The sequence below is a fragment of the Pseudopodoces humilis genome, chromosome 9 (genome assembly GCF_049639895.1).
Source record: "Pseudopodoces humilis isolate 2021_Gansu_Grassland_sample_001 chromosome 9, ASM4963989v1, whole genome shotgun sequence".
NCBI classification, from domain to species: Eukaryota; Metazoa; Chordata; class Aves; order Passeriformes; family Paridae; genus Pseudopodoces; species Pseudopodoces humilis.
The window spans coordinates 16,489,209-16,504,376 of NC_142208.1; the positions used below are offsets into that span (position 1 = coordinate 16,489,209).

The 15,168-nt window shown below is 47.5% G+C and overlaps 1 protein-coding gene across 2 annotated transcripts in view; it reads left to right on the plus strand.

Moving 5' to 3' along the window:
• The first annotated feature begins 203 nt into the window (after window positions 1-203).
• The window catches only part of PDLIM1 (PDZ and LIM domain 1), a 42,976-nt gene continuing 28,011 nt past the window's right edge, over window positions 204-15,168 (plus strand). For both annotated transcript variants that reach the window (XM_088059717.1, XM_005520534.3), the window contains exons 1-2: window positions 204-339; window positions 12,175-12,326. In XM_088059717.1, coding sequence (XP_087915843.1) covers window positions 244-339; window positions 12,175-12,326 — 248 coding nt within the window. In that variant the 5' untranslated portion in view covers window positions 204-243. The remainder of the gene's footprint in view (window positions 340-12,174; window positions 12,327-15,168) is intronic.

Below are 15,168 nucleotides of genomic sequence, written 5' to 3' on the forward strand. Positions count from 1 at the left end.
GGCGGGTCAGGGCCGGGCCGGGGCCGGGGCTGGGCAGGGCCGGGGGCGGGCCGGGGGCAGGCCGGGGGCGGGTCAGGGCCGGGCCGGGGCCGGGGCTGGGCAGGGCCGGGGGCGGGTCGGGGGCGGGCCGGGGGCGGGTCAGGGCTGGGCCGGGGCCGGGGCTGGGCAGGGCCGGGGGCGGGCCGGGCCGGGCCGGTGCGAGCGGCGGGGCTGCCGGAGCCAGCCGCGAGGTGCAGCGCGCACATGGGGACGCACCGCATCGTGCTCTCGGGCCCCGGGCCCTGGGGCTTCCGCCTGGTGGGCGGCCGCGACTTTGAGCAGCCCCTCGCCATCTCCCGGGTAGGGTGGGCTGTGCTGGGGGGGCCGGGGTCGGCTCGGGCTGGCAGGTGGCACAGGGCGGGGGGTGGAATTGTCTTTTTCTCCCTCCTGTTTTTTAGTTTGGATTTTTTATGTTTACGGAGCAATAAGTGGTGGCACACGCAGCCCCTTTACCTGTAGCAGACCGGGGTCTGTGCTTCCCACCGAACCTCTCTCCTCACCGTGTCCATAGGGACCCTGCAGGCAGCAGGAATCCCCTCAGCCCTGGTTCGGGTTTGGCAGCCCACCCTGTGGGAACCCGTCTCACCCAGGTGGGCTCAATGCTCGCCTGCCTTTGCTTGCCCTGTAGAGTTAAAAGCCTTTGTTTACACAAGCCAAGTTAAGGTGTATTTAGTGCCTCTGCCCGTCTCTGTTCGAAGTCCTTCTTGCCCCCCTTAAAGAGAAATTAGTTAGGAAACGGCAAAAATTTTGCATCGAAGGAATTTTGGCTTTGTACATGGCTTTTCCCTCCTCTGCCCCAGCGCTTGCCCGTGAGACGCCGGTGCTCGCTGCCTCGCTGTCCGCTCCTGTCCGTCCCCACCTGCACCCACGGGTGCTCGGCCCGGCCGGGAGCTGCAGGCGACCACGGGCCGGTGTGTGGGACCCCGAACCCCAAACTGTTCCCGCACGGCTTCGCGAGGGGTGCAGTGCACAGACTCTTGTCGGGGCTGGCTGCAGGCCTCCCCTATGGGAAAAGGAATGAAGGAATTGCTCCTCTTTCCAGCAATCCCTCGGTAAAACAGAGGTATCCAGCGAGCTGCTGTTAGCCTTGGGCGCTGGCGTCTGCCAGCATTGCACAATTTTGAAGTGCCCGCATGCCCCAGGTGAGGAAGGGCTGCGGAAAGTGGAATATGCCAGAACTTGAACTCACGTGAACTGCCCTTAAAGAAGACCAGGTTGATCAGACTTGTGAATTTTTATAAATGTCTCCTGCCATGGGGTCCCACTGCCTGAAGGAGCCCAGGTGCCACGGGGAAAGCTGCCAGCTGCAGGAAGGGCAGAGCTCACAAGTGCTGTTAAACCCACGGGCGTGGGGGGTGAGTTATTAGTTTTCTGTGTCATCTCTTTCAATTACTGTAATAATGCCTCATTTTTCCTAAAGCATTTTTGGGACATGAAAGCACCTTTACTGTAAGGGAAGTGATATTTACTTCATTGTTATGGTAATTATTGCCATTTCCTTCCAGCAAAAGACTCTTGGGCAGAAGGGTGTCTAAAGCCCTACCTCACTGCTCTTACCTCTGGGTCGCCTTTGTCAATGCTTATAGGCACATACCAAAGGACGTAGATCAGCAAAGCAAAAAAAGCAAAAACAACCACCTCATGAGAAACTGTGACCCTGGAGACTAAAATGTAATGAAATAGCCTCTCTGATGGTGGTGACGTAAATGCTGACAATTAGCAGCTCTTATCAGGGCTTTCTCTTGTGACCCCTTTGACACTTTTAATTTCCCCTCCCAGACTTCAAGTCATTAATCTTTCCTGTGGTTTGCTTGTAAGGCTCCTGGGCTTCTCTCCTGGGCTCAGGAGTGAAATTCTTGGCAAGTCTTCCCCTTACCATGTAAAAAAGGATCTGGTCCAGTTTTGACCTGTTTTAAATTTTTTTTCCTCCTTGTGTGATGACTTTACAGGGCTATAACTTCAATATTCTTGCTTATTTTACTTGGTACCTGTGTTTTCCCCAGAGACCTTTCTGGGAATGGAGCCCTCCTTCCCTCACAGGATGGGGTGAGCTATGGCTGTAGGACTGACATCTGCCAGGGGTTGTGAGGGCCTTGGTTCCACTGTGGTACGAGATAGGGGGGCTACCTGAGGCCAGTGAGAGGATGAGGAGGCTGTAACCTGTGATAAGAGTATTACCCTGGGAGCATGGGAGGTTGCAGCTCTCCCTCCTCAGCACTTCTGTGTTTGCTTTGTGCTGCAAGCAGGTGGGAGGTGGGTGGGTGCACAGATGTGCTCATGGGGAGCGCTGTTAGCAGGGGTGCACAGGGCTGGGCTGCCTGACCTGTGTGTGGGGCAGCTCCTGACACTGAGAGCACTGCAATTTGGGGGTGCTGTGTATGGGGTCAGTGCTGTCCCATATGGCCAGTGAAGCCTGTCCCAGTGATGCATTGGTGGGATCAGCATGCTGTGCCATGTGCTGGCATGGTGGAATGCCAGGAGAGACATCCATCCAGGCATAGACCTGAACTGGGTGTCTTGCAGCTCTCTTTGAACCAGGTGCCTAAATTCAGCCTGCATTGCCTGCCAGGAGCTCATGTTTGGCTTCTGGCACCATCATCCTTGTGCTGTTAAGCTTTAGAGCTTATCTTGGTATTTATGGCCCTCATCACCACTGTGCCTCAGCTTCTTGCTGGTGGCTTTTGGCTTCTCAAGCTCCTCAATCAGCTAGGGAGCAGCTGTACTTGAATGTAGTCATGTTGGTGGGAGGCAGCACCGTTTGAGTTGTTCTCTGGAGGAAGTCATTGAAGCTTGGTGTTGCAGTCTTGGGTCCAAGAAGGATGAGGAGCACTGGTACCATGAGTATGGGAGTCATCAGAGCAGCCTGGCCAAGGGCTTCTGGCTGACAGCATCTGCATGGTACCAATGTCTGGTTGTGCCTTAGAGGAGCAGCAGATGAAATATTGTCATATATGAAATATCCACAACTGCTCTTACCTCGTCTTTTGTCACTGTCCTACCTCACTTTCCACTTGAAATATGTGTTCAAAACTGCTTCAGGCTCAAATACATCACAAGCATCTTGTTGTGAGAACACTTCTGGTTTCTTGGTTGTGTTGGACTGGTCTTTCTGGTGAAAGCTGAGTATGGGGATTTCACAAGTGCTGCTCCTGAGACTTGAGGAGTTTCCCATCTCTTTAGGATGGATGCTCCACAGATGTTTCTGGCTTACATTTCTTTTTAAAACTGTAGGGTTCTGGTGGACACTTTATTGCAATCTTTGCTCAGAACAAAAAAACAAACTTGTGTTGGTCAGTGTAATGAACCCTGGGCCAAAGCCTGCTGGATTGCCCTACAGGAGTAGGAAAGGCCCTTGTCTTTACTGCTCTTTGTGTGGTATTCTGCAGTGAGTCAGGGGGATAGAATTTGAGAAAAGTTCTTTCTGAGATGTGAATGGGCACAATACATACAGGATAATAGATTCTATAGAGCTGACCTATGCACAGGGTAGTTCCCAGTTCAATCCCATTGAGGCTGGGAGCTGATGGAGGAAGCAGCACGTTGTATAAGCAGACACTGATGAAGTGGAGCTGTCTGAAAAGCAGTGCAGTTGACAGAACCCATCCCCCTCCATTCCTCAGGTAACATGAGCTGTTGCCTGTTTGGTTGCATTTGATTTTGATAAACACCGAGGGTTTTTGTTTGCAGCTGAATATATGGAACTGCCTGGTAAATCGTGTTATTGAGATGATTCTTGTGGTTTGTGGTAGTGATCTTGAACATTGACCCAAAATATGGGCAGAGCAGATGTTTGCAGTTTTGTCATGTCGAAAACCTAATTTTTGACATTTTGACAAAGCAACCCTATTAAGGATGGGTGTCTCTTAGAGTCTGTAAAATTGGACATTTTCTTAAAAAACCAGATTTCCAATGAAAAAATGGTTTCAAGGCAGACCAGTCATGCAAATACATTAAAAAGATGAAATCCCAACATGATGCTTGTTGCTGATTTTGACCACTGTAACATTAATTCATCCCTGCTTAGTCTGATATTTTATCTATTTGTGCTATTTTTAAAACTCAGAATTTATATAAAATACAGAATTGGATCATAATTGGGCGTTTGAGTGCGTTGGTTTTCTTTTTTAAGTGTGGCCATCTGAACCAGCTTTATACATTTAAAGCTTGATTTGGTCATAAAATTGGACTTGATGGTCTGAAGTTTAACATGGGAGTGGTGTGACCACATCCTGTGGTGTGAAAAGATATCAGGTTTAGCTTTGGTACCAGCTGATGTCCTTACCCTGCCAGCAAGTCACCCTTGTAGGAAGAAGCTGAGCAAAGACATCCCGGAGCCAGTGGTGAAGGAGAGCCCTGGTGGTACTGGACACCCTGCTAATGGGCATCCCTTGATGGCATGGGTGGAGCCTGTCCTCCCTCTGCTGCATGCCAGGGCTCAGCCGAGTGGCACAAGGGCCTGCCCTGGGAGCTGGGCTCCAGCCTCTTCCCCAGGTGGAAGGAGACTCTGGCTGCAGGTTGTTTTTCTGAGACATGAGGAGAGCTGGGGCTTTCCAAGCGGCCCTCTGCCCCCAGAGTGGAACCCTTTGACCTTCTGTCTGCCAAAGGAAACATGGGGTGTGGTGGATGTGATAGGATTTGGGGTTGGACTGGCTTTCCTCCTCAGCCAGGAAAGCCTTGGCTGGTCCCCTCTGTGCATACCTATGACTGCAGTTCCTCTGCCACGCAGTCCCAGCTCTCTGTGACTGCCAATCTCAGCATTGTGCTGGGGTCTTGTTCTGAGGCTGTCTGGGCAGAGGGAGGCAGCTGGGGAAAGCTGCTGGACTTTCCAGGAAGGTGAAGGTTGCTTTGTTTCCTGCTGGGATATTTACCTGGCTGTGGGAGGGGTGGGGGCTGTGGCAGCACTGCTGTGCCCTGCCAGGCAGAGCTGCTGCAGAGCTGCACAGCTGATAAGGGCCTGTGGAACACTGGTGATTAGTGTCACCTGCCAAGTGCTTGTGGCCCTGCAGAAGTGGCTGGGCTGGTGTTTAGAGGCTGGCAGGATGCCTTGTGCCTTAGCTTGGAGGGAGTCCTGTCTGCTCTGTCAGAGCACACCAGGTGTGAAAAGCACAGGTTGTGCCCCTGTGACTTTGAAGTCAGCATCAATCCTAGCAGCTGCTGGAAAATCCTGTGCTTCAAAGATACAAATGGCTGCTGAGAAGAGGAAAAGACTTTTCTGATCTCCCTGACTGCCAGGGTTTGGATAAAAGTCCAAAGAAGTCTTCCTTAGCTGTAGCAAGGGCAAAGCAGCAAATTTTCTTGGGGTAAAGGCAAAGTGCTTTGGGGCACAGGATAGGTTTGATCTTTTCCAGTCTGGTTTCCTGGGTCTGAGGGAGCACTTTTACCTTGAAAAAAACTTTTACAATTTTTGGGATAGTAATCAAATGCCTTCTACCAGAGCCACATTCAAGAGCAGTACTCTTGTCTTTCCTAGGAGCTGGGACTGTCTTTTCCTCAGTTCACATGTTTAGACTAATTTGTCATTGGTTATGCAGCAGCTTGATGTCCCCCAAACTCTGGAGTTCCCTTTTCTCTGTTCCTCCTCTTTGTGAATGGTATAATCATTTTGATGATGTCTGACCCACCTTGTTCTGGGCAAGTTCCCCAAAGAGCCTAAAGAGAGAATTCTACATTTGGAGTGAATTTACCAGCCTCAACATTGTGTGAGAACTTTAAGCCCTAGAACTTTAGGTCACCTAAAATCAAATGTTGCACTTCTTGGGAGAAAGAAAGTTCCTTTTGTTCCCAGATGTCAAGTTATGTATGGCTGCGGGCTCTTTGGTACCTTTCACCCTCAAAAATCACTTCATCCATCAAGAAATGTATACAGTATGTAAAATGATTTGGATTTGAAGGGTGCAGCATCAAAATAACAGGAGAAATTTATTTATTTATTTTTCAGTATAAACAGGGAAATGACAGGAGCCCTGTGAACTGCATAAATAATTGATATTGTTCTGGACTCCAGTATCTTAGATGGTTGCTGATTACTGGATGTGTTGATTTATTTAGAGGATTAAATAAACCATCAGGAAAGAGTCAGCTGTTTTTGAGGCCTTGTAAAAAATCTCATTCGTTTGTTTGTTTTAATATAAGATGTGTTAGCAAAAGAAGCTGTGAGGCTGAGTAACTCCTTGACCACCATTTGAGCATCTGTCTGAGCAAATGCTCTCACCCATGTCTTTTTATACCATCTTAGTGAGGTCAGCCCTCTCTGTGCAGTGTCCGATGCCTTCCCCTTTCTGTGTTAACAGAGCTCCTCTGGCTGTCAGGTTAGGGCATGAAGGAAGGCAGGAGGGTGAGGTCTGGGCTGCCAGATGAGCTGTGGAAGCCCAGGCCCCAGCGAGGTGGGCTGATGCTCAGGGGTTTCACTGGCCAGAGGTATGACCCGCCTTCTTCTCCTTGTCTCCTGATGATGGTGTGATCTGAGCCAGCAGAGAGCAGCCAGCAGGGTTTGGGCTGCAGCCTTGCCAGACTGTAATGGTGCAGAGAACAGGAGCAGCATTGAAGGGAACTCTCCTGGAGCCAGTTGTAAGGCATATCCTTCCCACTCTCCTAAAGAGAAGGGTGGGGAATGTGCTTGTCTGAATTTTCTCATAGCCTCTGATCTCTGCTGACCCAGCTGCATGCTTTTGCTGGGAGAAACTTCAACTGCTTAGCATAATACTCCAGTGCTGAGGACATTACTCATGGTAAAAGAGCAGTGTGTGTGGGTGGGGAGGATTAAACTGAATGTCAGAGATGTCTGGTTGTCACTGGTGGCTGTGGAAGTATGTTCCTTTGTGTTTGTCCTTTCCAGCAACGACCCAGCTGTGTTTTCCTCTCAAACACACTTAGGTATAGTTTCTCCAGATCTTTTTCTTGGCTGATGTTAGTTTTCTCATTTCTTATCTCTTCATCACTTCTTGCAATGTGTTTAGGTGTGGAGTGATGAGTGATGCCGGAGGCTGCAGCGTCTGAGAAACTGTGAAGAGCTGACAGAGTGAGCATGTAGGGTGCCAGAATGGATGAGGGGAGAAGGCCAGAAAAAATTGAATGAATTTTAGACCCACCCATCTATTTTGACTTACATGGAGCTGAGTTATGCTGCTTTTCATAAAAATGCTTCCCACCCTTCCTCCCTCTCATTTGCTGTGGGCAGCAGCTTCCCTCAGTATACCTCAATATACACTGCTGCCTCTTGGTTCCTTGCCTGCAAGAGGAAAAAAGGCACCATATACCCCAGTCCAGGGACTACAGAGCTTGTTAAGTAGCGTGTATGGAGGGAATTACATCAAATATAAAATGTGGTTGTGTTTGGCAAGCTCTGTGACAGACAGAAGTTTTATGAAGAGGTCCTGGGAGCTGAATAAGCAGTCAAATGTTTCTCCTGCTGCTAAATCAAAGTGTTTTCTATTGTAAATGCACTTGCCCAAAGACTTTCTGAAGACTTGCTATTTCATAGCGCTTTCTTTGCTGCTTGGCCACCAGTGGAAGCAGACAATAGCAAGCAAACTGCCTGGGAGGTGGTTATCTGACCTTTGCAAAGTCCTGGTGGTGTTGGCAAGGTGGAGCCCAAAGTGTGTGTGTAAGGGAGCACATGTGCACAAAGCTTCACTTTGTAGTACAGGAAAGTAATGTAGTTTTTTCTTCTATCCAAACCAATCCTGAGTCTTTTTTTTTTTTTAAAAAGAGATCCAAGCCTATAACTGGTCTAAACTGTTATCTACTAAATTGAGTTTTGCATGAATAGAGAGTGCACAATCAAACCAACAGATTATGGGGATTATTTGTTTCTTCCATACATGTCTGAGCTGGTATCAAGGACATAGTTTGATGTGTCTGGTTGTAAGTATCTAGATTATTTCTATAGTAGCCCAGATTTCTTACACAGAGCACAACCCAAACAAAGCATCACCATAAGCACACTCTGAGACCTATTTTGGACACAGTAGGAATCAGTGCTGCTCTGTCTATCTCAGCATTGTCTGTTCAACAGCAAAATGACCTAATGGCAGTGTTACCCAGTTGTCTGGGAACAATCATCTCAAGGCAGGGCATGGCTCCTTTCCAAAGGAAGGAGAATGATGTTATAAGGTGTGCAGAGCTTTATTCACCCAGCCATGCTGTTTCTGGAACTGGGAGGTGCCCGGTGCCTAGTGAGTCTGCCCATGTTCCCATCTGCTCAGCCGCAGTGGTGGAAGTCCAAACCAAGTCAGGGAGCTCTTTTGAAGGACATGGGAGTCTGTGCCTTTGTGCAAGGTTGTGTTTGCTGGTTTTGTTCTTTGCAGTGTCTTTCTTGCTTATCCATGCAAAAAGTGCAGCTCCATCCTCAATACTGTGTACCCCACCTGTACAAGGTGTACAAGGCACTGCCTGCTGTTCCCTTGGCTGCTGCTGGTCTCTGCTCCATGCTCAGTCAAGAGGGAAGGGTAAGAGAGGCTGGGGCAAGGCTTTAGATCATCTGAGAGCAGGAGCAAAGCAGTTTCAGATACAAAATTTACTGGATCCCTGCCTGAAAAAAAGCCTGAAGTTTTTGCTCATTTTTGGAGTCCTTTTGTGTAAGCTGGCAGATAGCTGCCAGTGTTCTGAGCACCTCTGTCTGCTTTCCCCCAGCCACATGCCTGCCCCTGCTGCTTCCCATGGACCACACAGGGATGTGACAAAAATAAAAGCAGGAAAACGTCACAGTGGCAGCTCTGTGCTCCTCACTTAATAACAGAAACGCCTTTTGCTTGACAGCACTGAGATAAACCCAGACCTTACTTTGAGGGGGAAGGGAACATTATTAGTAGCTATAAATCATCCTAAAAGGATGGGGGATGGGTTGCTTCCATACCCTGTCCTTGTGCAGACATGTTTGCTGTGAACACTCCTGGCAGACAGTATGAGCTGGATAGATGTTGTAGGCAGCAGTTTGTGAAAGGTTACATTTCAGGGCAAGTTATTTCCAGACCTGAAGAAGCTGGATTTTGAAACATGTTTACTTTTGGCAGATACAGTTCTCATTTTTATTTTTGTGCAACCTTGTAGCTTGTGCTTAGGGGAGAGGATTATGCGAATACCTGAGTGGATGGAATAACCCTTGTGTGACCAGTGACTCTTATCTGATGGAGAGCACTCACATTTCAAATTCTTCTAGACGCAGAAGGGAACTGACACCACAAGCACTGGCAATGCACTGAGATGTCACTGTGAATGCCAGCTGCTCTTCCTGGTGGCTCTTGGGGCTTCTTCAGAAGGCTTCAATATTTCAGTGTCCCTGGCTGCTGTGGCTTAGCTGTTCCGGGTGATACAGGATCATTTCTACCAGTCTGTCACATATTGTATAATTATCAGTCTTGAAATGCAAGCTGCATGGCTGAGTCTCCAGCAGTGTTCCAGTGCTGGCGTTAATCCACTGTTGTTTTTGACCCTTTGGCAGCTTATCTGATTGAAAATGAATCATGGTAACAGAGTACTGAGCTTGGTGTTCCTTCCAGGGGTGAATAATGTGCCTTTCTCCCACCTTTGGTAGCAGAGGAAATTAAAGCCCCAAGAAACCAAGTGACTCAGTTAAGGTCCAGAGACCAGGAGAAGACCCACACTGTGTTTCCTGCAGGCTCCTTTTGCTTTAATGATATCCTTAGGGATGGGTCTTATGGTTTTTATAATGATAGCTCCCAAATCTGGTGGGACTATAGGCAGCTATCAGTGCTCATGATTTCTTCAGAGCTGCAAACTGTCCCTGTGTGCAGGTTTTGGTTGGGGTAGAATTGTTCATAGCATCTGGTAAGGGCTGTGTTTTGGATTTGTGCTGAGCACAGGGTTGATAATACAGAGTTGTTTTTGTTACTGCTGAGCAGGGCTTACACAGAGCCGAAGCCTTTTCTGTTTTTTGCACTGCCATGCTGGTGTGGACTCTGGGGATGCATGGGAGGCTAAGAGGAGACACAGCTGGGACACCTGATTCCAACTGACCAAAGGGATATTCCAGACCGCATGACATCATGCCCAGTATATAAAGAGGGAGAGGAAGTGGAGATGTTTAGGGTGATGTTGTTTGTCTTCCCAAATAACCATTATGCGTGATGGAGACCTGTTCTCCTCAGAATGGCTGAACACCTGCCTGCCCATGGGAAGCAGTGAATTAATTCCTTGTTTTGCCTTGCTTGCATGTGTGGCCTTTTCTTTCCCTATAAAACTGTCTTTATCTCAGCCCAGGAGCTTTTTCACTTCTACTCTCCCAATTCTCTTCCTGGTCCTGCAGGTGGGGGCATGAGTGAGCAGCTGAGTGGGGCTTGGCTGCAGGCCAGGGTTGAACCATGACACCCTGTCACAAGGTTTAAAGGAGGTTACTCTCAAGGCAGCGAATGCAATGGAGTGGCTGCAGATCGCACTCAATGGCCTCCATAGGTCACCAGCCAGCTGAGGGATGCAGCTTGGCTGGTGATGATCTTCACATTTGAATCAGATTTTCTGTATCCATTTGGTGCTTGGTCTGGTATTTTCATCAGCACTCCTCTATCAATTCAGAGACTGCTTGCAGTATTCAAGGTGGGGTGCAGGTAGACATTCACTATTGGTTGACCCATGTGAAGCTCTTTAGATTAATGTTGAGCACCTTGGTCAGCTTAGACAACTGTGAACCATGTCTACCTCCTTCCTTTTTCCATGAAACACTTTCCTAGTAGAGAGGTGAAAAGCATCTTGTGATTTTTCTTCTGGTTGGGGAAAATAGCCCATTACAGCTGTGAGGAGATACACTGGACAGCTTCAGATTTGACCCAGGGAAAACAGTGATTGCTGCTAATGTGTGACACCTCTAGAAGGGGAATGTTTCCCTGGGGGCAATGATTTGCCAACCAAACCCTAGTTAGGAGGGATCTCTAAATCTTGTGAATGGTATCTATGTCTGAAAGCTCTGCTGGGTTTGCTCAGCTGCTTTCCAGCATGCTGAAACCTAGCATGAGTGTATAGAATGAATACCAGTTGCAGTGGACTCATAAATGAGGTATGTCTCAGCTGCAAGGCATGTTTTAATCTGTACTCATGTCTGGGAGCAGTCCACCCTTCTCATTTCCTCTTCCTATTAAATAATGGACAAAAGCCCACAGAAGTCATTACACTCCTTTCACAAACTCATTAAAACTGCACAAAATCTTATGTAATATTTGCAAAGGCACAAGCACAATGTTACTCACCCTCTGCACAGGCAATAATTTTGGCCCATAGAGGTCTCAGTTGTTAAGAGGATACCTCTTTAAAAGAAATAGGGTAAAATGAAGAAGCCATTTAGTTGATTTGCTTGAAAATGCCAAGTTTTAGCTGGGACCTTTTTCATGAGGAGTGTCATATTGATGGCATTGCTGCATAGTGTCTTCTGTCTGGGAGATGAAAAGAGATGAGAGGAAAGGGAGATGCAATATGGCAGAAGTTATCAGGGTGAGATGTGGTCAGGCAGCGGGGCTGGAGCTTCTGCTTTTTTGGACACTATTGACAGCTTGTGGTTTAAAGATGAAGTTTCTGATGCCTTTCTCTCTTCCCATCTGCGTAGAGCACACACTGCTTTGGGATTGATCTTGCTGAAGTCAGTAAATGTGTGTTGCTGGGCAAAAAACATATTATTACAACTAAAGAAGCAATGCAAAATCTTGAGTCCAAATCTTTCCTTCAAGGAAGAAAACAAATGAGATTGTAACGCAGGCAAAGCTGTTTGTGATTGGCATTGGTATTGCAATGACTCTGATACTCTCTTCTGTCACCTCTGTTCTTAGAGACTTGGACTTCTGTCTGTCCTCAGCACCTTCTGTTTCAGAGAGCACTTCTCTGTCCAGAAAAGAACAGAGTTGCTTTCTGTATGATCTTGCTCTCTAGCATGAGAATTGTCTTGAGTGAAAATACTATTTCTGTTATTTACCTGTTGTCCTCTCTCCAGATTTCTATCTGTGGGTGCCAAAACAAAATTCCTTATCTAAAAGACCTAGATAGATTTCTGCTGAGAATGTACTTTCATTAATTTTAACTTCCTTGTTTCCAGGTACCAGTGAGAAAAAACACAACTTCTGCAACTCTTTTTCAGATGTTGTTATGGAAAGCTCCTCCCTGGAAAGTCCATTCACTCTTTTTGTTTTCTCTTAGGTGACTCCGGGCAGCAAAGCTGCCATAGCCAACTTGTGTATAGGAGACCAGATCATAGCCATTGATGGAGTGAACACAGATAACATGACGCACCTTGAGGCGCAAAACAAAATCAAGGGGTGCACAGATGAACTGACTCTGACAGTCAGCAGGTATGTAGCTAAGCAAGATTGGGGCTGGAGAGAGGGAGGGTTGCAGGGTGGGCAGTAGCTTGTGTTTTGGTTTGACAGTAGACCTCTCTGGCTGGTTTAATTTGACCTCTTAGTGCTTTGTCTGACAGGTGCTAGCTAGCAAGAAGGAACTGCATTTCATCCTTTAATCCTAATGCTGCTTGCATTTGCTGCACTTTGACCTTATGAAAACAACTTTCCAAGTGACGAATTGCATTTGCTGCTAATTTATGGCAGGGTCTGTCAACTTACTCTGTAGCTCCTGACAGCAAGAAACCAAAGATGGTCTCATGAAAACTTCACTCATAGCAGAGGAGGTGCAACCAGAGATGACCTTCCTTCCTGTTGCATTCATTTAGCAGTTAAAATTTAAGTTTATGTGTTGTTCCAAGCAATTAAGTGCCTGGCTTCTGCCAAGCACAGACTCAGAAATGTACATTTTTAAGTCTCTTGATCAAACAGCGCTGTCAGTCTTAAACAGTGATGACCCAGGGTGCAGCGAAGATCCTCTTAGACATCAGTCTCTCCAAGTCCTGAAAAGCTAAAGGCAGGTGACAGCTGAGCCACAATTTTCATCACTAGTGTAGAGCACAGGCTGGCTTCAGCTTTCCCACCATCTTGAACTGTGGAGCAATGGACAACCATTCCTTTCCCCAGCCATGCTTTGTTCTTGGGCCATCTTTGTACAGAGAGGAGATGGAGATGGGAAGGCAGGGCTCTGCTTTGCATTGACCTGCTGCTACTTAAAAGAACTGGAGCCTGGTTTTTTTGAGAGTGCTGGGGATTTATCCCTCCTTTGGTGTGAATTGCAGCTGCAGGTACTGGTGCTTTTAAAAGTCAGATGGTAGATGCAGTGTGGCATTTCTAGTTGCTCTGGAGCAGGTTTTTCCTGTGCCTGCCTTCCCTCAGAGTGATCATCCATCAGTTTCAGGGCAGATGCAGGGGAAGTGCTTTCAAAAGGAGTGCAAAAGCATGACTTAAATGACACAGTGGTTCAGTTGTTCAGGGCTTTTCTGTGATAAACAGAAGTCTTTACCGTGGCTCAGACAATGCCAGGAGTTCAGCAGGCATTTCCCAGTTCAGGAAAAAGCGATAGGTCTTGGCCAAAAAAAATGCCTGACAGTTCATTAAGGGAATTCACAGATGGAAGAACGGAGCATAGTGCAGGCAGTGTGAATGGGTAGTGAGCATTGTAGCAGCCTGTTAACCCCAGAGTTTCTCATACTGGCCTTGAACTTAGCAGTGTGTAATCTTCCTGCAAAGGAGTGTTCCTTTTCCTCTCCAAAATCCAGCTGCTTGACTTGGCAAACCAGTGCCATGTGGTTCTGGCTGGGAAAGAGGAAGGGATGCAAGGGCTCTTTCAGCCTGCAGGCAAGTTCACCCTTACAGATCATTGAGTCTGTAAAATGTGTTTGCTAATGTTAATTACAAAGTCGTTAAGTTTATAGCTACCCTATGCACATTTCATCTGCCTTGTGCGTGGAAGCTGCCCAGGGAGAGATTTCTAGCTGGATCTACAGCTGTGTAAAATTGTGCAGGGCCTTTCAGTTTACACAACTCAACTCTTTCAAGACCCCTTTTCAATGAGGTAGCATGAGTGTGTCTTGGATGCTTCTGCTGCTGTACTGATCACTGAGTTCTGCTGACAGAAGGCCAAGAAGGGTGTCAAAAACACAAGGATGTGAAAGCATTGATCTGGCTTCTTACCACTTTAAAGTTTGATATTGCTACCCATTGCTCTGTAGAAAATCTGTGTGCATCATGTTGTCTCTTCTGATTGTAGTGTGTTGAGAATATTTTATCCCTAATGCCCAGTGTCTCCTTCTAGGCCCCCATAATTGTGTTGGTCTAAATGCAGCTGTACTCAGTGCTCAGAAGTGCTGCAAAGTCTTTATTGCTGAGGCAGGAGCACTTATTTACTTTGCAATCTAATGCCTTAAAATGAAGGGTCTTGAGGGGATGCCTAGAGAGGTGACAGAGAAAGCATTTTAAGACTTGGAGCCGTGCTTCCTCTTCCCTCTCAGCTTAAAGCTGGGGAAAGGGGTGAGGAAAGCAGACTGTGTGGTGGTGGTGAGCCTTCCTCTGTGAAGAAGGGAAGGGCATTGCCACAGAGATGGAGAGGTTGGAAGGCTCTTGTGGAAAATGAGTGCCACTGGCCAAGAGGTAAGGCTTGGGCTTCCTGAGCTTTGGTGGGCACAGCTCTGTCACTAAGGCTTGACCATACAGTTGGTGAGGAAGGCTCACTATCAGGTCAGAGCTGGAAGTTTTTTCTCTGTCAAAGTAGGTCTGTAAGTAGCTGGCTGAGTTTGAAAAGGAGTGTATATCATTTGCACTGCAACACCACCAACCCTTGGGTCTGGTCTCCACTCTGTGCAGTTGTAGCTCATTAGCTGAATCAGATGTACCAAGGAGCTGTGCTGGCACATGTCATTGCTCTGACAGAGCAGCACCTCTGTGAGTTGGAACATCACACACCTGGTGTGAGAATGTGCCCAGCTGTGCTAGGTTTTCTGGAGTGAGAAGTCTTCCAGTCCCTTTTTACTCACCATTGGAGAAATGTCTTGCCAAAGCATAAATTCTTAAATTGCTAGCTGATGAATTTTTTAATGATTACTTATTCAAATGTTTGCCCATATGAAATATTCTCTGACTTGCATTCAGTGTGGCAACAAGGTTGTGCCAGGTGGATTTCAGACATAGGTCTGAGCTCGCACCAGGTGTTTCAGTTTCACCAAAGGATCGTTTCACCATTGCAACAGTGGAGACTTCATTTGTGACTGTGCTGTAAATGTGATGAGTGTATGTGGTTTGAAGAGCCTAGTGG